Source organism: Hylobates moloch, unplaced genomic scaffold (genome assembly GCF_009828535.3).
Source record: "Hylobates moloch isolate HMO894 unplaced genomic scaffold, HMol_V3 SCAFFOLD_12, whole genome shotgun sequence".
NCBI classification, from domain to species: Eukaryota; Metazoa; Chordata; class Mammalia; order Primates; family Hylobatidae; genus Hylobates; species Hylobates moloch.
Genome location: NW_026652287.1, coordinates 53,192,797 through 53,215,317, shown reverse-complemented (window position 1 = coordinate 53,215,317; position 22,521 = coordinate 53,192,797). Strand labels below are relative to the sequence as shown.

At 36.1% G+C, this 22,521-nt stretch overlaps 1 protein-coding gene across 1 annotated transcript in view; it reads right to left on the bottom strand.

Moving 5' to 3' along the window:
- Positions 1-1,406: 1,406 nt before the first annotated feature.
- LOC116478773 (zinc finger protein 100-like) overlaps positions 1,407-22,521 on the bottom strand; it is a 49,937-nt gene continuing 28,822 nt past the window's right edge. The window contains 4 exon segments of the mRNA XM_058424617.1: positions 1,407-4,433; positions 4,435-5,169; positions 21,096-21,194; positions 22,017-22,143. Coding sequence (XP_058280600.1) covers positions 4,075-4,433; positions 4,435-5,169; positions 21,096-21,194; positions 22,017-22,143 — 1,320 coding nt within the window. The 3' untranslated portion in view covers positions 1,407-4,074.

Here is a 22,521-nt window from a genome sequence, read left to right as displayed (position 1 = left end):
GGCGGGCTCCTGTAGTCCCAGCTACTCGGGAGGCTGAGGCAGGAAAATGGCGTGAACCCAGGAGGCGGAGCTTGCAGTGAGCCGAGATTGCGCCACTGCACTCCAGGCTGGGCAACAGAGCGAGACTCCGTCTCAAAAAAAAAAAAAAAAAAATCGAGGATTCTGCATGGAAATGTAAGTTGTGCTATATAATAAAAAAGTAAATTTAAAATTGTTCACTTACCATTAACTCTCTTAAAAACTTAATTTCTATATTTTCTTGCAAATTTTGTTTGCCACTTTGTGTAAGAATCAAATTTTTTTTTTTTTAACAAAGAACAACTATGCTGATTTAATCCTCTCACCTGTGGACAATGTATGCTTTTATCTTAACTAATCTGAAAGTTATATTGATAACCGAACTCTCCAGTTAAAAACAATTATTCAGTGCATTAAAAAATACCAACTTTCAGGTCGGTGTGGTGGCTTACGCTTGTAATCCAAGCACTTTGGGAGGCTAAGGCAGGTGGATCATATGAGGTCAGGAGTTTGAAACCAACCTGGCCAACATGGTGAAACCCCGTCTCTACTAAAAATACAAAAAAAAAAAAAAAAAGAAATCAGCCAGGTGTGGTGGCAGGTGCCTGTAATCCCAGCTACCTGGGAGGCTGAGGCAGGATAATTGCTTGAACCTGGAAGGCGGAGGTTGCAGTGTGCCCACATTGCACCACTTCACTCCAGCCTGGGTGACAAAGCGAGACTCCGAATAAAAGAAAAAAAGCCAACTTTCTCATCAAAATTTACAAAGTACCATGTGAAATGAAATGGCATTAAGACAACAGTGAGAAAACTGAAGCTGTAACAGAAAAAGAAGGGTTGTGCTGCATACATAGCTGGGATACACATAATAAATACAGACAAATCTGAAGATAATTAAGAAATAAAAGATGCAGAACTCCTCTTTAAATTCAGCAAGATTCAGCATTGCAGCCTGGAAAATATGTCCTCTCCACATGAAGAATCAATTTTATTTCTTCACCACTGATGTTTTCCATCTCTGACTTGAAGTTACAAACTAACTTTACCAGGAATACTTATGGCTTACTACAGAGCATCTGTTACAAGGCAAGAATTGTCATGTATGGTTGCTACATTTAAATATAAAACTATCCTCACGACTTATAAAGCTTCCCTAGTACTTATCTGAACAAACTGACTCAATAAATAAATTTATTTCTGGCAATTATAAAAAGTGAAAAGAAAAATAACTAAAGGGCTATAGAGTTCTCTGACTAAAAACAAAATGAAGTGTTCTAACTAAATAAAATGTAACTTAATACACTAATTGTGGAATTATTTAAAATTTTTGTATGCACTAAATTTTATAAAAATTATTCTTATAATCACAGACCAGCTTACATAATGAATACTTCATCATCTGTAAAATATTTATATGAAAAAAGATACAAAATAATTAGGGGTCTATCATGAGTACCAGGCAAGTATAAACAGAATTTTCATGGTGAGATTCAGAACTATAAGCCACAGAATGTACAGTAATAAATTCAATACAAAGCAGAGAATACATTTGCTTTCAGCATTTTTGAGGTTTTTAGTTTTCTAGTAGTCATCTTGTTAAAATGATTTGTTTTGTTCAACATTGCTTTTCTTCTGAAAATAGATACAAATTCGTACACACAAATTCACTCTATAATTTTCTTACACTTAAGGTTTATCTTTAGACTAACATATATTTAACTCTATGTAAATCAAAACTAAATGTCTGCATGTGTTTGCAAGCAGACAGGAAACATGCTCAAAAAATAAATATTAGAAAACTTTAAAAATATTTATTCAGGCCTCAGAAATGTATGGATTTTATTTATACTTCTACATAACTTTTATTATGACCATAAAAATAACACTGTAATCAATAACAATTTAATTGTACATTTTAAAATAACAAAGTATAAAACTGGATTGTTTGTAATACAAAGGAAAAATACTAGAGGTGATGGATACCTCATTTACCCTGATGTGATTATTATATACTGTATTCTTGTATCAAAATATGCCATATATTGCATGAATATATACTCATATTATGTACCCCAAATAATTAAGAAAAATAAATTTAAATAAACATTTGGCTGGGCAGGGTGGCTCATGCCTGTAATCCCATAACTTTGGGAAGCCGAAGCGGGCGGATCATTTGAGGTCAGGAGTTCGAGACCAGCTTGACTTACATTATGAAACCGTGTCTCTACTAAAATACAAAAATTAGCTGGGAATGGTGGTGGGCACCTGTAATCCCAGCTACTTGGGAGGCTGAGGCAGGAGAATTGCGTGAACCCAGGAGGTGGAGGTTGGAGTGAGCCGAGATCGTGACACTGCACTCCAGCCTGGGTGACAGAGCAAGACTCCCTCTCAAAAAAATAAATAAATAAAATAAAAACAAAATTTTAACCTACAGAAATAATATTCTTTAACTTATTTGCAGTCAAAGCCACTGGCAAAAGAGATTACTAGAGATGTTAATCCATTATGTTACCAAATAGTATACTGTTACCATGTTTTATGTACACCCTTGAGTAAGGTGGAATAGGTTAACTTTTGTGGCATAACACTTCATTGAATGCACAATAGTATTTAACATGTTAAAAAGGTTGAATATATTAACATCATGTACAATCTGAAATTTAAAAAATATACTGCATTTTATATAAAAGTATTAGTATAGTATACTAATTTTAATTTACTTATAAATGAAATTAAAAATGTTTTCCTCTCACAGTGCAGAAGAATACTACTCTGAACACCTAATACACACATTGCTCAATATTATAAGTTAACCACAAAAGTCTCTTCACTTAGATTTTCATCATACATCTCATATTTTAATGTCCTTACTTTTTCATAGCAAAGTTTATAAATAATGCTCACCTAATAAAAAAGAATCTCTCATATCTTTGATGCAGCAACAATTGATCACATGCTTTCACATGTAAACAAGAGTGAAGAAACAGCAGGAAATAATTTGAGAGTTGAATTACATCATTATTCACTTTTCAAAAAATCTAATTTTTTCAAAAAGTTAAGCATACTTTGAATGTAATAACTCTGCAAAAAAATTCTACTTTTAAAGTTATATACAAATAATTTTACCAATTTTAGTTTTAGATTATTTTCTATACTCAGCACTCTGATTTAGTAAAATACCTGAAGCGTCAGTGCCTTATATATTTGTACTGTAAATTCTCTGGTATTTACACAGACTTAATTTTTGATTAAAATTTTTTAAAATTTTTACTGTATCTGCAAATATGTTTTAGTATGAACTCTCTGGTGTTTTCTAAGCTGTAGTTTTTGAAAAAGTATTTTTCCAAATATATTACATTCACAGGGTTTTTTTTTTTCAGTATAAATTCCGATATTGAAAGCTTGAGCAACTGCTTCAGAGGTTTCCTCTAATACAAAATGTGTACAATAAGATCTGTGACACAAGTTAAACATATTACAATTCTACTACAATGTTCTTCTTCAAAATACTCTTCACTTTAAAGGCTTAAATTTTCTTAAAGATATTTTGACTGTAGTTACACTTATAATGTTTTTATTAAGTATGAACTCTCTGATGTTAAGATGTGAGCACATATTAATGGCTTTTTCACAGTCTTTATATTTGTACAATTTTTCTCAAGTATAAATGCTTTCCTATGCAGTAAGGTGTGAGCATTAGTTAAAAGTTTCATCATATTGTTCACACATGTAGAAGTTTTCTCCAGTATAAATTATCTGACCTACAATCAAGTGTGACAACCATTTAAAAGCTTTATCAAATTCTTCACATTTCTAGGATATCTCACCACTATGATTTCTTTTATGTTTCGAAAAGTTTGAGGTGTTTTCAAAGCACTGTCACATCTTTCTGGTTTGTAGAGTTTCTCTCTAGTATGAATTATTTTATGTCTGTTAGGAATTGAGAACTTATTAAAGGCTTTGCCGTATTCTTCACAGTCACAGGTGTTCTCTCCAGTATGAATTTTTTTATGTTTAGTAAGAGTTGAGGACTAGTTAAAGGCTTTGCCACATTCTTCACATTTGCAGAGTGTCCCTCCAGTATGAGTTATTTTGTTTAATGAGGCTTAGGGACTGCTTAAAGTCTTTACCACATTCTTCCCATTTGTAAGATTTCTCTCCAGTATGAGTTATCTTATGTTTAGTAAGGTTTGAGGATCGGTTAAAAGCTTTGCCACATTCCTCACATTTGAAGGGCTTCTCTCCAGTATGAATCACCTTATGTGCAGTTAGTTGTGAGGATCGGTTAAAGGCTTTGCCACATTCCTCACATTTGTAGGGTTTCTCTCCAGTATGAATCATCTTATGTGTAGTAAGGTTTGAGGACTCATTAAAGGCTTTGCCACATTCTTCACATTTGTAGGGTTTCTCTCCAGTCTTTGCCACATTCTTCACATTTGTAGGGTTTCTCTCCAGTATGAATTATCCTGTGTGTAGTAAGGTGTGAGGACCGGTTAAAAGCTTTGCCACATTCTGTACATTTGTAGGGTTTCACTCCAGTATGAATTCTTTTGTGTGTAGTGAGGTGTGAAGACCGGTTAAAGGCTTTCCCACATTCTTCACACCTGTATGGTTTCTCTCCAGTATGAATCATCTTATGTGTAGTAAGGTGTGAGGACCGGTTAAATGCTTTCCCACATTCTTCACATTTGTAGGGTTTCTCTCCAGTATGAATTCTCCTGTGTGTAGTAAGGGTTGAGGACCAGTTGAAGGCTTTGCCACAATCTTTACATTGGTAGGAATTCTCTGTAATATGAAATCCTTTATGTTGAGTTAGGTGTAAGAGCATGCAAAATGATTTTTCACATTTTTTACATTTGAAAGGTTTCTTTCCAGTATGTCTTATCTTATGTCTGTTTGAATCTGAAAATGTATGAAAGACTTTTGCAGATGGATCACATTGAAGTATGTTGCTCTGGGTAGTTATCAAACACTGGTTTAATTTGTTATCATGTTCTTTGTGCACCTTACACTCATCCACACTTTTACAGCCTTTTTGTAACTGTAAATTGTCATGTCCATATTTTCCATATTTTTTCAGAATCGCTTCTTGAAAAGAATCTTTAATATCCTGCTCTGGCCAAAGGTCTTGGGGAAAATGAGAACATATAACTGAAAGAAATAAAAATAACAAATTACTTTACTTACTAGACATAGATAAATATAGTTTACAAATCTAACCTATAATATTATACAAACTACATAAATAAGATGGCATAGGAAAATACCAAAGGCCCTCATTCCTTTATAGACATATATATGTAAAAATAAACATACCAACCAAATTACATCTGAAAAAAATTTATAAATGAGTTAAGTGTGTGAAGTGCCCCTGGTGAGAACAATGCAAAGAGCCACTTAAAGTAAAAGTCTGTTACATTTACCCAACACAGCTCTTTCTGCTCCCCAATATAACATAGTGTCTTTAGAAGTAAATTGCCAACTTTTCTTTTAATGACAAGTAAAATACTGGCACATTTATCTTTATTACTTGCTTTTAGGACCCTTTCCAGACATTGGTTTGTGTCTCTCATGAAATATAATGCTGAAAGAAATGGTGGTATACTTTGGAGTGACAGTTTAAGTTTGCTGAGACCAAAGGTAAATATTTCAGCAACAGAGAGACTGCTGTACCACAGACAGAAAACAGGTGTAGCATGTGGTTATTATTAAGAAGAAACATGAATAAACTCCTTTAACTAAAAAAGAAAGGCAAAATTTCTGACAAGACACATTCTAAGAACATGTTTGAGAGACTCCCAGAATCTCTAACCAAGATGATTGTTCAGACTATGCCAGGACAAAGCTACATTATAAAGATTGTGACAGGGAGCCTTTTTTAATGTCCAAATTTCAATCAAAGATTACAATGTATACAAAATAAGGCAATATAGTTCCATAAAAATATAAAATTTTCAAAAAGAAACCATAAAGATGTATATACACCGATTTTAAAAATTGAAAATAAATTAAATAATACTCAGTGAGTGAAATAGGAAGACAGAGAACTATAGAAAATCAAAAAAATGAAGATAAGAACATAAATATTTAGAATATCAAAAAAACAAATTGTGGAGGTAATAAATATAAAAAAGAATAGCTGAAAACTCTTGAAAGAAACGATGTAAAAATGAAGAAGCTCAACAAACAAACTAGGAAACACACAAAGGTATTTATAACAAACACATATATAAGCAAAATTTCAAAAGTCACAGATAAGAAGAGAATCTTGGAAGCTGCAAGATAAAAGTGATGCGTCATTTGCAAGCATAGTCTTATGAATGGCAGCCAGTGAACTGTCAATAAAAATTTTGCAGACCAGAAGGGAAGTGTGTAATAAAGTCAAACTCCTGAAAAATACAGCAATCAAATAAGCATAATACCATCAGCAAATATGTCCTGCCAAATAAAAAGAAAAAAACTTTCAAAAGTAACAAAATTCTGAAAAGTATATTGGAACTCAATAAACCCTACATATAAAATGTACTGAAAGCAGTTGCTTCTATTGAAAATAACATGATTCAACAAAAACAACACATAGTCAAATAAAAATACATTACTTTCAGGAGGGGGGAGGGATAGAATTAGGAGAAATACCTAATGTAAATGACGAGTTAATGGATGCAGCACACCAACATGGCACATGTATACATATGTAACCAACCTGCACATTGTGCACATGTACCCTATAACTTAAAGTATAATAATAAAAGAAAAAATAAAATAAAAACAAAACAAAAACAAAAAACAACAACAAAAAAATACATTACTTTCTGGGAAAGATTATATGCACATATATACTTTTACTTCTAAGTATATGCACATACACCAAAATGGAATTCCTTAGCATTATCATAACGGTGCAGAAAACATTTTTAATTATTCTCTAAAATTTGAAAGTGAAAATCAGAGAAATCATTATAAACATGTTAATAAATATACAACATAAAAAGACATAATTAGCAAAATCAATGACAAATTAGAGGGGAGATGTAATGAGAAAAAAATGTGCATGCAACTGAAGTTCCTTTTTACCAGATTGAAATATACCATTATATCTTTTAGAGGTTTATGTAATCCCCAAGGTCCCAAAAAGAACATATGTGTATAGACACCCAAAACAAAATAAGAAAGAAGTAAAAGCATATCAATATAAAAATAAAAAGATACAAAGACAGAGAGAAAATGAGTGACCAAGATATAAGAATCAAACAATTAATAAAATAACATTAGTATGTCTTTGTTTCAGAAAATTATTTAAATATCTATCTTTAACTTTCCAATCAAGAGACATACTTTCAATGAAGAGATTTATTTAAATATTTTAAAAACTGAGATCCAACTTGCCTTTCTACGAGAGTAAGCAGAGATCTATTGATAAAAAAAAACTGAAAGTGGCAAAATGGATGTAGATATTGCATGTAAGTATTAACCAAATGAGAGAAGAGGTCAAAATAATATTACATAAGCTACATCTTAAGTGAAAAACTTTCATATTTTATAAAATGTACTATAAGTCAAAACTGCAAAGAGACAAAGAAGGGCATTAAACAATAATAGATTCATTTACTGACAACCTAAGTCAAATGTGTGTGTGTGTGTGTGTGTGTGTGTCTCACATTAAGGTTCCAAATACATAAAGCAAATATTGACAGAATGGAAGAAACACCTGGACAGCAATATTATAGTAGGACATTTCAATAACTTACTTTCCATAATAAAAATAAAACAAAACAGAATATTTGTAAGTGAAGAGAGGACTTGAAGGCAGTATAAAATAATTATTTCTAACAGAGGTATAGAGAAGACTCCTCAACAATACCTGGACACACATGCTTCTCAATTGCTCATACAACATTTTCCTTAATAGACCACATGTCAGGCCAAAAAAGAAGTCTTAACACATTTGTTAAGACTGAAATTGTATGGATTATATGAACAAAATGGGAGTATAAAACAATAATAGAAAAAGAATTAAAAATTTACAAATATATGGAAATTAAACAACACACTCTTGAGCATGCTCCTGTTCAAAGATAGAAATAATTGATATTTTGAAAAGTAATCTACAGATTTAATGCAATGTTGTTAAAAATTTCTCATTGCATTTTTGAGGAAATAGAAACAAAAACCCCAACAGTATATAAAATGTCAAGAGACAATAAAGTACCCAAGAGTCTTCAAAAAAAAAGAAAATGTTGAAGGCATTATAGTTCCTGATTTAAAAACACATTACAAAGCTACAGAATTAAAACAATTTGGTATGAGTATAATGGTTAAAAAGTTGACTAATAAAACAGAATGCTGCACCTATAGAAACTTTCACATATATGGTTATATGAAGAGTTATTTTCATATCCATAATTATTGCAGCATTTTTTACCAATAGGTAAAAGCAATGCAAATTTTTTTTTTTTTTGAGACAGAGTCTTGCACTGTTGCCCAGGCTGGAGTGCAGTGGCACGATCTCATCTCACTGCAACCACCACCTCCCGGGTTCAAGAGATACTCTTGCCTCAGCCTCCTGAGTAGCTGGGACTACAGGTGTGTGCCACCATGCCCAGCTAATTTTTGTATTTTTAGCAGAGACAGCATTTCATCATGTTGGCCAGGATGGTCTCGATCTACTGACCTTGATATCCACCTGCCTCAGCCTCTCAAAGTGCTGGGATTACAGGCATGAGCCACTGCACCCGGCAGCAATGCAACTTTCTGTCACCAAATTATCCAATACATATAACTTGCAATATAAAAATACTGGAATATCACCCAGGATTTCAAAAGCAGGAAATATTCTAATAACTCTAAAAAATAAAGCTTGATGACATTATGCAAAATAAAATGAGCTAGCCACAATAAGACAGAGATTGTATGAGACATATGAGGCAGTCACATTCTTAGAAATAGAAAACAAAGTGGTGTTTGCAAAGTGCCAGAAAATCAGACTAATTGGTTGTTGTTGTACATTGAGATTTAGCTTTGCAAGAAAAACCATTCTAGGGGTATGTTGCATAACATTATCAATATAATTAATAGGACTAAACAGAATATTAAAAAATATTTGATAATGGGCTGGGTGCGGTGACTCATGTCTGTAATCCCAGCACTTTGGGAGGCCAAGGTGGGCAGATCACAAGGTCAGGAGTTTGAGACCAGCCTGGCCAACACAGTGAGGCAAAAGAATCACTTGAACCCAGGAGGCGGAGGTTGCAGTGAGCCAAGATCCCACCACTACACCCCAGCCTTGGCGACAGAGCGAGACTCCGTCTCAAAAAAAAAAAAATTGATAATATTTTATGTGTTTTTTGACAAGTAAAAATGAACAATTAACACCAAAAAAGATACAGTTATAATAGTTTCAATATTATCTTCAAATCCCAAAGTGTTTCTCCCACATAGAAGTAATGTAGATTCACAACAGATATTGAAATTAGGAGAATTTTTATAACTGGTCACCTAGCCAAGATTGAACGACCATTTACAACAAACCTACACAACAAATATACAAGTCATAAAATAAACAGAGATGATATTTATAGAGGCAAACAAACACAGAGGTAATTATATTGGCAGTAGACATATGGCTGATTTATATTTGATTTTGCCAGACACTGTCTTAAATTGTACAGAGTTAAACACTGTCATATACAATGATGATATAAAATAAAACACCGAAACACAAGCAACTGGTGTTAGGTGTCATACCTTAAAATATATAACACAATATAAAATATATATATAATATATATAATATAAAATATATAACACAAAATTAAAATATGGAATGTAAAACATATTGGACACCATCAAGTAGATCAATATATTCATGAAATGAATCTTAGAAGAATATAGGGAGTAATACAGAGGTAACTTGAAGACAAAAAAAGCTGAGAACTTCCCAAATTTTGATGTAATAAAAAAATTTCTAACCAATACTTAATTCAAAATTATTTACTTCAAAAACAAGATGAAAATAAAGACTTTCCAAAACAAAAATTCAGGGCGTTTATTACAACCACCACAGTCCTACATAAAATGTTACATGGTGGCCAGGCACAGTGGCTCAGGCCTGTAATTTTGCATCTTTAGGAAGCCAAGGCAGATAGATCACTTGAGACCAGTAGTTCAAGATCAGCCAGAGAAACATAGTGAGACTCTGCATATAACCAAAAAGAAATGCTAAAATGAGTCTATTATGTTGAAAAACAAAATGATGCTAGAAGTATCAAAAAATATATACAAATATAAAGCTCTCTACTAAATGTAAATACAGACACATATAGAATTTTTTTACTATCATAATGATGCACATAAAACCTTTACAGTTCTTCTTTAGATATAAAAAAAGATACAAATCTGCATAAATCTGTTAATAGATATACAATGTAAGATAATATGGTTTTTAATATTAATAACAAATTGGAAAATATAACAACAGAGGTTTTGTACTTAATTGAAGGTGTGATGAGATAAAAATACATTGTTTTAACTTTAAGATGTTTTATGTAATGTTTTTCAATATGGTTACATTATATTTCAAAATGATTACATTATACTAATGGAAAGTATGCAAAACAAAAAATAAAGCGTGTCACAACAAAATTAAAACAAACAAAAATTAAGGTAGTAATACAGGAAATGAGAAAAGACATATCTACAAGAAACACATAAAATAGTAATAATGAGGTGATTTCTGCAGATCAGCAGACTTAGTCTTTCCCCCTGCTGGCTGAGGAATCTGGGCAGTCCAGATGTATGGAATTTCCCCCAGTGAAGCACACCCACTTCACCAAGAAGCAGCCAGAGTGCCTTGTTAAGTGGTTCCTGAATCTTGTACATCCTGACTGAGACTCCCCACAACAGGCATTGTAAGACAACTTATAAAGAAGTATTCCCACTGTCATCAGCTCAGTGGCCATCTGGCATAAAGCTTACAGACGAAGGAGCAGGCAGTTCTCTCTGCTGTTCTACACACTCCACTGGTGACACCTCCAGGTGTGGGAGAAACCCAGGCAAATAGGATCTGAAGTGGATCCCAAGCAAATCACGGCAGCCCTACAGAAGAGGGGCCTGACTGCTAAAGGAAAAATAGAAAGCAACAACAGCAGCACCAACAAAAATGTCCCCACAAAAACCCCATCCAAAGGTCAGCAGCCTCAAAGACCAAAGACAATGAGAAGAATCAACAAAAAAATGCTGAAAATTCAAAAAGCCAGAGCGTCTCTACTCCTCCAAATAATCAAAACATATCTCCAGCAAGAGCACAGAACCGGGAGAAGGCTGAGATGGATAAATTGACAGAAGTAGGCTTCAGAAGGTAGGCAACAATGAACTTCGGTGAGCTAACGAAGCATGTTCTAACCCAATGCAAACAAGCTAAGAACCATGAAAAACATTACAGGAGCTGTTAACCCGAATAACCAGTTTAGAGAGGAACATAAATGACCTGATGCAACTGAAAAACACAACAAGAGAACTTCACAATGCAACCACAAGTATCAATAACTGAGTAGACCAAACAGGGAGAAGAATTTCAGAGCTTGAAGACTATCTTGCTGAAAAAAGGCAGATAAGATTGAAAAAATAAAAATAAAAAGGAATGAAAAAAATATTCGAGAACTATTAGATTATGTAAAAAGACCAAACTTACAACTGATTGCAGTACCCTAAAGAGACGGAAAGAATAGAACCAAGTTGGAAAACATACTTCAGGATATCATCCAGAAGAACTTTTCCAACCTAACAAGACAGGCCATCATTCAAATTCAGAAAATCCAGAGAACCCCAGTAAGATATTCCATGAGATCAAGCTCAAGACACATAATTATCAGACTCTTCAAGGTTAAACTTCAGGAAAAAATGATAAGGACAGCCAAAGGGAAGGCCAGGTCACCCAGAAAGGGAAGCCCATCAGAGTAAAAGTGGACCTCTAAAAAGACACCCTACAAGCCAGAAGACATTGGGGGCCAATATTCAGCATTCTTAAAAAAATGAATTTCTAACCCAGAATATCCAGCAAAACTAAGCTTCGTAAGTGAAGGAGAAAAGAAATCATTTTCAGACAAACAAATGCTGAGGGAATTCATCACCACTAGGCCTGCCTTGCAAGAGCTCCTGAAAGAAGCACTAAATATGAAAAAGAAGAAACCACTACCAGCAAATGCAAAACACACTGAAGTACAAAGACCAATGACACTATGAAACAACTACGTCAACAGGTCTGCAAAATAACCAGCTAGCACCATGAGAACAGGATCAAATTCACACATAACAATATTAACCTTAAATTTAAATGGACTAAATGCCCCAATTAATCCCAGCACTTTGGGAGGCCGAGGTGGGTGGATCATGAGGTCAGGAGATCGAGACCATCCTAGCTAACATGGTGAAACCCCATCTCTACTAAAAATACAAAAAATTAGAGGGCATGGTGGTGGGCACCTCTAGTCCCAGCTACTTGGGAGGCTGAGGCAGGAGAATGGTGTGAACTCGGGAGGCAGAGCTGGCAGTGAGCCAAGATTGTGCCACTGCACTCCAGACTCCAGCCTGGGCAACAGTGCAAGATTCTGTCTCAAAAAAAAAAGGCACAGAATGGCAAGCTGGTTAAAGAGTTAACCCACTGGTGTGCTGTATTCAAAGATACACATCTCACATGCAAAAATACACATAGCCTCAAAATAAAGGGAGAAAAATTTACCAAGCAAATAAAATCAGAAAAAAAGCAGGGGTTGCAATTGTAGTTTCTGATAAAACAGACTTTAAACCAAGAAAGATCAAAAAAGACAAGGAAGGACACTACATAATGGTAAAGGGATCAATTCAAGGAGCACCCAGATTTGTTTTTATTGCTTGATTGATTGATTTTTTTTGAGACAGAGTCTCGCTCTGTCACCCAGGCTGGAGTACAGCGGCATGATCTTGGCTCACTGCAAGCTCTGCCTCCTGGGTTCACACCATTCTCCTGCCTCAGCCTCCTGAGCAGCTGGGACTACAGGCACCCGCCACCACACTCAGCTAATATTTTGTATTTTTAGTAGAGACAGGCTTTCACCTTGTTAGCCAGGATGGTCTCGATCTCCTGACCTCATGATCTGCCAGCCTCAGCCTCCAAAAGTGCTGGCATTACAGGTGTGAGCCACCGCGCCCAGCCTTATTGATTTATTTTTTGAGATGGAATCTCATTCTGTCGCCCACACTAGAGTGCAATGGTGCGATCTTGGCTCACTGCAACCTTCACTTCGCAGGTTCAAGTGATTCTCCTGCCTCAGCTTCCTGAGTAGGTGGGATTACAGGCACCAACCACTATGCCCAGCTAATTTTTGTATTTTTAATAGAGACAGGGTTTTACCATGTTGGCTAGGCCGGTCTCAAACTCCTGACCTCAGGGGATCTGCCTGCCTTGGCCTCCCAAAGTGCTGGCATTACAGGCATGAGCCACACGTCCATCCAGCACTCAGATTTATAAAACATACTTAGATACCTACAGAGACTTAGACTCCCAAACAATGACAGTGGGAGACTTTAATACCCCACTGCCAATACTAGACAGATCTCTGGGAAAGAAAAATAACAAGGATATTCAGGACTTAAACTCAGCTCTAGGTCAAGTGGACCTGATAGAGCACACAAATCCCAAGGCCAGCAGAAGACAAAAAATAACGAGGATCAGAGTGGAACCATAGGAGATAGAGACACAAAAAAACCCTTCAAAAAAATCAATAAATCCAGGAGCTGTTTAAAAAAAAAAAAAAAAAGAGATAGACCACTAGCTAGATTAATAAAGAAAAGAGAAAAGAATAAAATAGACACAATAAAAAATGATAAAGCAGATATCAGCATAATACAATCATCAGGGCTGGGCGTGGTGGATCATGCCTGTAATCCCAGCACTTTGAGAGGGTGAAGTGGGTGGATCACCTGAGGTCAGGAATTCTAGAGCAGCCTGGCCAACAAAGTGAAACCCTGTCTCTACTAAAAAAAAAAAAAAAATTAGCTGGGCATGGTGGCTGGCGCTTATAATCCCAGCTACTCAGCGGGCCAAGGCAGGAGAATCACTTGAACCCAGGAGGCGGAGGTTGCAGTGAGCCAAGATCACACCATCACACTCCAGCCTGGGGGACAAGAGCGAGACTTCGTTCCGAAAAAAAAAAAAAAGAAAGAAAATCATCAGAAAATACTATAAACACCTCTATGTACATAAACTGGAAAATCTAGAAGAAATGGATAAATTACTGGACACATACATCCTCCCAAGACTGAACCAGGAAGAAGTTGAATCCCTGAATAGACCAACAAGAAGTTCTGAAATTGAGATGTAATAAATAGGCTACCAAACAAAAAAACCCCAGGACCAGATGGATTTACAGCTGAATTCTACAAGAGGTACAAAGAAGAGTTGGTACCATTTCTTCTGAAACCATTTTAAATGAAAGAAAAGTAGGAACTCCTCCCTAACTCATTTTATAAGATCAGCATCATTCTGATACCCAACCTGGCAGAGATATAAAAACGACAAAAACAAAAACTTAAAACAAATATCCCTGATAAATATCGATGCAGGCCGGGCACAGTGGCTCTCGCCTGTAATCCCAGCATTTTGAGAGGCTGAGGCGGGCAGATCAGTTGAGGTTAGGCGTTCAAGACCAGCTTGGCCAACATGGTGAAACCCCATCCCTATTAAAAATACAAAAATTAGCTGGGTGTGGTGGCACACGCCTGTGATCCCAGCTACTCAGGAAACTGAGTCAGGATAACTCCTTGAACCTGGGAGGTGGAGGTTGCAATGAGCTGAGACTGCGCCACTGCACTCCAGCCTGGGCGACAGAGTGACACTATGTCAAAAAAAAAAAAAAAAGAAGAAAGAAAAAAAAATTGATGGAGAATGAGAAAACTATTTTGAAATTAATATGGAACCCAAAAAGACCCCATATAGCCAAGACAATCTTAGGCAAAAAGAACAAAGCTGGAGGCATCATGCTATCCAACTTCAAACTATACTACAAGGCTGTAGTAACCAAAACAGCCTGGCACTGGTATAAAAACAGACACATAGACCCATGAAACAGAATAGAGAACTCAGAAATAAGACTGTATATCTACAACTGCCTGATCTTTGAAAAATCTGACAAAAACAAGCCATAAGGAAAGAACTTCCTATTTAATAAATGATTCTGGGAGAACTGGCTAGCCATATGCAGAGAGTGGAAACTGGATGTGGTAAGAAAAAGAGCAAGTGTGAGGTGAAAAAGCCAGGTTCAGGCCAGGCACAGAGACTCACGCCTGTAATCCAAGCACTTTGGGAGGTCGATGAGGTCAGGAGTTCGAGACCAGCCTGACCAACATGGTGAAATCCCATCTCTACTAAAAAACTACAAAAATTAGCTGGGCATGGTGGAGGGTGCCTGTAATCCCAGCTACTTGGGAGGCTGACGAAAGAGAATTGCTTGAACCAGGGAGGCGGAGGTCGCAGTGAGCCGTGATGATGCCATTGCAATGCAGCCTAGAGTACAGAGTGAAACTCCATCTCAAAAAAATAAAAAAGGCCAGTTCTTTTAATGAACCAGCTCTCATTTGAATTAATGAAGTGTAAACTTTCTGATTATCAAAAGGCTGGTGCCAAGGCATTTTGAGAAATTTGCCCCCACGACCTAAACACCTCCCTACCAGGTTCCACATCCAACATTGGGGATTACATCGCAGCGTGAGGTTTGCAGAACATGTTCATCCAAACCATATCACAAACTAGGCTTAACAGACATGTACAAAATTTCTCAGTTAAAAGCAAAATAATACACATTATTCTTATTTGCACCTGATGTATTCTGTTAGAACACATAACAAGTCTTATTAAAGAATACCAGCTGGGTGTAGTGGCTGATACCTATAATTTCAAAAATTTGGAAGACAAAAGTGAGAGGATCCCTTGGGACCACAAGTATAAGACCAGTGTCAGTAACATAGTGAGACCCTGTCCCTAGAAATAATCAAAAAATTAGCCAGGCATGGTAGTGCATGTCCATAGTCTCAGCTAGTCAGGAGGCTGAGGTGTAAAGATCACTTGAGTCAAGGAGGCTGAGGTTGCAGTGAGCCAAAATTATGACACTATACGCCAGCCTGGGTGATGGAGTCTGATCATGTCTGAAAACAACAGCAACAAATAAATTTAAGAAGACCAAAATCATGCACTGCATGGTATCTGACCAAAACCGAATAAAACTCGGAATTAAAAGCAAAAGTAAAACTGGCAAATCCAACAATATCTAAAAATAAAACACATGGGCTGAGTGCAATGGCTCACACCTGTAATACTACCATTTTGGGAGGCTGAGGCAAGAGAACTGCTTGAGCACGGGTGTTAGAAACTAGCCTAGGCAACATAGGAAGATTCTGTCTCTAATAAATAAAATAAAACACATTCTTCAACATATTCCTGCTCGAGGGTCAAAAATTTTAATTTTGTTAAGATGCCAATACAACCTACAGAGGTGAACAAATTCAGTACAATCTCTATAAAAATCTCAATAGCACAAGTTATTACAGAAATATTCTTTAAAATTTTTAAATTTGATTGTGAACGATAACTAATCAAACACCCATGAAAAGAACAAAGAGGCATTATACTTCCTGATTTTAAAACATTAAAAGCCACAATAACAAAAACAGTATGGTACTGATACAAAGACAGATAAACAGATGAAAGAGCAGAATAGAGAGTTCAGAAATGAACACTTGTGTATATGATTAAATGATCTTCCACAAAGCTGCCATGAACACACAATAGAGAAAAGATAATCTTTTCAAAAAATAATGTTAAGAACTAAATATTAACACTGATAAAGTTGGATCATTTCCTTGAACTATATATAAAAAATGTTTTCAATAAAATACTTATGCTCATAAAAAAAAAACTAAAATCTCTTAGAACAAAATAGAAAAAAGTCATGACATGGGCCTTGGCACCATTTTCTTAGATACAACATTAAATGCATGAGCAACAACAGAAAAACAGAAAAATTTACACTCTACTTCAAAATTTCTCCACATTAGAAAAAAAAAAAACATTCCATTGTGTGAAAATGCCTCATTAGAAATGGGTGAAAATATTTGCAAGTCACAAGTGATAAGACTTAATATTCGGGCCAGGTGCAGTGGTTCACAGCTGTAATCCCAGCACTTTGGAGGCTGAGGTGGGTAGATCACCTGAGGTCAGGAGTTCAAGACCAGCCTGACCAAATTACAAATTAATAATTTGTAGAGAAACGCATAAAAATAAAAATGAAAAATGAAATCACCTCACATCCATTACAATGGCCACTATAAATTTTTTAAAGATGCCAAATCTGTTGATGATGCAATGAAAATGAAACCTCTGTTGATTGTTGGTAGAAAACAAAGACGCAGTCATTATTTTGAAATGTTACATTTCTCAAATAATTAAAAATGGAATTATTATCAAATACGGCAACTCCATTAATGAATCTATATTCAAAATATGCAACAAAAGACCCAGAAGACATATTTGAACATCTATGATTATTGTACCAGTACTCACAAAAGTCAAAAGGCTGAGGCAACCCAGGTGTCTCTTGATTTATGAACACATCAAAAATGTAACATATACATAAAATGGAATATTATACAGACTTAAAGAAGAAAATCTTGTCAATTTTAAGATAAACTTTGAGAATATTATGTCATCTGAAATAAGCCAGAAACAAAATGATGGACACTGTATTATTCTATTTATATATATATCTTAAATAGTCACACTCATAAAAACAAAGTGGAAGGGTGTTTGTCAAGGGCTGGGGAGAGGGTAAAATGGATTGTTGTTACTTAATGGGTATTTAGTTTTAGTTTCACAAGATGTAAAATTTCTGTAAGTCTTTTGCATAACAATGTGAATATACTTAACATGGCTAAAATGCAATTATTATTATTATTATTTTTTTTTTTTGAGACGGTGTTTTGCTTTTGTTGCCCTGGCTGAAGTGCAATGGGGCAATTTTGGCTCACTGCAACCTCCGGCTCCCAGGTTCAAGGACTTCTCCTGCCTCAGCCTCCCGAGTAGCTGAGATTACAGGCACCTGTCACAAGGCCCCGCTAATTTTTGTATTTTTAGTAGAGATGGGGTTTCACCATGTTGGTCAGGCTGGTCTTGAACTCCTGACCTCAGGTGGTCTGCCCACCTCAGCCTCCCAAAGTGCTGGGATTACAGGCATGAGCCACCACGCCTGGCATGTAAAACTTTTTTTTTTTTTGAGACAATCTCACTCTGTCACCCAAGCTGGAGTGCAGTGGCACAATTATGGCTCACTTCAGCCTCAAACTTCCAGGCTCAAGTAATTCTCTTCTCTGAATTTCCCAAGTAGCTGAAACCACATGTGCATACCACCATGACTGGCAATTTTTAAAATAATTTTGTGGAGAGGGAATCTCTCTGTGTTGCCCTGGCTGGTCTCAAATTTTGGGCTCAAGTGATCCTCCTTTCTTGACCTCCCGAAATCCTGGGATTACAGTTGTGAGGCACCACCATGTCTGGCCCTGAAATGTACACTTAAAGAAATTTAAGATGGTAGGCTGGGCACAGTGGCTCATGCCTGTAATCCCAGCACTTTGGGAGGCTGAGGCAGAGTGATCACTTGAGGTCAGGAATTCAAGACTAGCCTGGCGAACATGGTGAAACCCTGTCTCTTCTAACAGTAGAAAAAATTACCCAGGTGTGGTGGCAGGGACCTATAATTCCAGCTACTCGGGAGGCTGAGGCAAGAGAATTGCTTGAACCCAGGAGTCAGGGGTTGCAGTGAGCTGAGATCACACTATTGCACTCCAGCCTGGGCGACAGAGCGAGACTCTGTCTCAAAAAAAAAAAAAAAAAGATTTAAGATGGTAAATTTCATGTTACATGTTTTTACAATCATTAATTTTTCTTTTTCTTTTTTTTGAGACAGAGAATTGCTTGAACCCGGGAAGCGAAGGTTGCAGTGAGCTGAGATCGCGCTATTGCACTCCAGCCTGGGCGGCAGAGCGAGACCCTGTCTCAAAATAAAAAAAGATTTAAGATGGTAAATTTCATGTTACGTGTTTTTACAATCATTAAGTTTTCTTTTCTTTTTTTTTTTTTGAGACAGAGAATTGCTTGAACCTGGGAGGCAGAGGTTGCAGTGAGCTGAGATTGCGCTATTGCACCCCAGCCTGGGCAACAACAGTGAAACGCCGCCTCAAAAAAAAAAAAAAAAAAAACAAAAGTTGAAGAGGTGTTTCTTCCATCAAATTTACAGACACCAATGCAAAACTATATTGTGCCCATTGTCAATGCTTCTATTTTAATGTAGGACTGGAAGTAAGTGGCAGAATGATGAATCAAAAACATTTTTAAAAAGCCACTGAAATTGGGCCGGGCGCGGTGGCTCACGCTTGTAATCCCAGCACTTTGGGAGGCAGAGGCGGGTGGATTACGAGGTCAGGAGATTGAGACCACGGTGAAACCCCGTCTCTACTAAAAATGAAAAAAATTAGCCGGGCGTGGTGGCGGGCGCCTGTAGTCCCAGCTACTCAGAGAGGCTGAGGCAAGAGAATGGCGTGACCCCGGGAGGCAGAGCTTGCAGTGAGCCGAGATTGCGCCATTGCACTCCAGCCTGGGTGTCTGGGTGGCAGAGCGAGACTCTGTCTCAAAAAAAAAAAAAAAAAAAAAAAAAAGCCACTGAAATTGAAGACAAATAAGTTACTGTTTGTGGATCATATGATCTTAGATATAAAAAAACCATAAACACTACATTGAAATTCGTCTAAAGTAATAAATACACTCAGTAAATAAGCAAAATATAAAATTAACATACTAGTATAAATTACTATTCCATACATTTAAACCATCTGATACAATAAAGAAAACAATCTTATTTACAATTGCATTAAAATAATAAATTTCTGAGAGGAAATTTAACCAAGAAGGTAAAAAAATCTTTACAATAAAAGATATAAGATAGACCAGGCACGGTGGCTCACGACTGTAATCCCAACACTTTGGGAGGCTGAGGCGGGCAGATCACGAGGTCAAGAGATCATGATCATCTGGCCCACATGGTGAAACCACGTCTCTACTAAAAATACAAAAAATTAGCTTGGCATGGTGGCATGTGCCTGTAGTCCCAGCTATTCAGGAGGCTGAGGCAGGAAGATTGCTTGAACCCAGGAGGTGGAGGTTGCAGTGAACCAAGATTGCGCCACTGCACTTCAACTTGGCGACAGAGCGAGACTCTGTCTCAAAAAACAAAACAAAATAAAACAAAAAAGATATATCAATGAAATAAATTATTGAAGACACAAATTTTAAAATATTTCATGTCCGTGGATTGAAAGAATAAATATTGCTAAAGTGTCATATTATCTAATCTATAGCTTCAATAGACTTCCTATTAAAATTCCAGTAGCATTTTTTTCCACCGTAATAAAAAATACAATTCTAAAATTTACAAGAAACTGCAATAAACTTCAAATAGCCAAAAAACTCTTGAGGCAAAAGAACAAAGCAGAGGGGTATTATACTTTATAATTTCTAACTGTATTTCAAGAATATAGTAATAAAAACAGGATGGAATGTGCAAAAAGATTAACAAACAAAACAACGGAACAGAAAACACTACTTTCACACATTTCAGACATGATGAAAAAAGAAAACTAAAAAATAGTTTAACATAGAGTTTCCCAAAATTATGCAGATATCTGTGTGTCCCCCAAAATAATGGAAAAGCAGGCAGATTGTACAGTCTTTTATATGCCATGAAAAGGACTCTGGCTCTCACTGTAAACCTGAAGGAAGATCACCAAAAGGAAAGTAGAATCTTTAAACAATTCAAAAGCATAAGACAGAAGATGCCCCTACATGACAGCAAAAAAAAAAAAAAACAAAAAAACACTCAGGCATCCCAGAAACTATTTCCTTTGGAACACAGCTTTCCAAATCACATTTTAAGGACCAGCTTTCTTTTTGACCTTTGGACTTCTCATCTGTGTCATCTGTTGTGTTCACTCTCACCTACCTGGGGGTTTGGCTACCATCTCATGTCTCTTCATATTCCAGGGCTCTTTCCCTTGCTCCAGACAGGTGATCAGGTCTGGCTTAGTGACAGCAATACCTGCTTTATTAGATAAATAACATGAATCTTTCTCATATTCTCCAATTACCAACCTAGTAGTATGCTTAGTGAACAGGAAGTGATAGAATATTCTAGAAAATTAATCCTAAAATACTAATTAATGAGAGAAATTTCTAAATATTTAGAAAATATTTTAAATTTGTAGGTTCTTAATTTCACTACCCGGTACTCATAAATCAAAACACTGCTGGTGATGAATGGATTTTAAAATATGGGCAAATATATATATATATATATATATATATTTTATTTTTGAGACAGAGTCTCGCTCTATTGCCTAGGCTGGAGTGCAGTGGCATGATCTTAGCTAACTACAACCTCCGCCCCCTGGGTTCAAGCAATTCTCCTGCCTCAGCCTCCTGAGTAGCTGGGACTACAGGCGCGCGCCACCATGTCCGGCTATTTTTGTACTTTTAGTAGAAACGGGGTTTCACTTTGTTGGCAAGGCTGGTCTTAAACTCCTGACTTTGTGATCCGCCCACCTCAGCCTCCCAAAGTACTGGTATTACAGGAGTGAGCCACCGTGCCTGGCCTAAAAACATGGGCAACAATATTTTATGACACTAAATTTCTGGAATTACCACTAATCTAGAGTGAAGGATACAGATCAGCTCAGGAATGTGCAAAGTTCAGGTCAAGATTAAACATCTTGAATACATTCTTTTTCACACACAGCCTCAAGATTTTCTTGAAAAAACGGATCAGAAACTCATTTATGCAAAGCATAAATCACGAAAAATCATTCCACAAAAAAAGAGAAACCTTTAGGGTATATTAGAAATTGTGTATTAAAGTTATTCTCACCCAAGAAGACCAGGTTTCTGTAGTTCTCTAACATCACTTTCCTATACAAACCCTGCTGAGCAGTGTCCAGGCATTGCCACTCCTCCAGAGAGAATTCTATGGCCACATCCCTAAACGTCAATGGCCCCTGAAAAACACAAGCACACAGACACACATATATTTACCAAGTGGCCATGGGCAGAATTTATTATTTGAATTAAAATGAAATGACAGAGCAAAGAGAATTGGTTCTGATTAATAGAAATGACTGAAATTTTCCAATAATTTTTAACACAGAAATATTCTCTAAAATATTCTCTAATTCTGAGAGAAGAGAATGGCATAAGATCCACAACACCAGTGTATATATGATACTTTTCTAGATAAAGTATAAAATTAAGAGCATAAACACAAACATATACATTTTTGAGTGCTATATTTATATCATAAAGAATGAGTTGTGTGTATTTCTCAGACAAAAAAGAGATGTTGAGTTAGAAGGCACCTCCTGAATTTTAATGTGTAC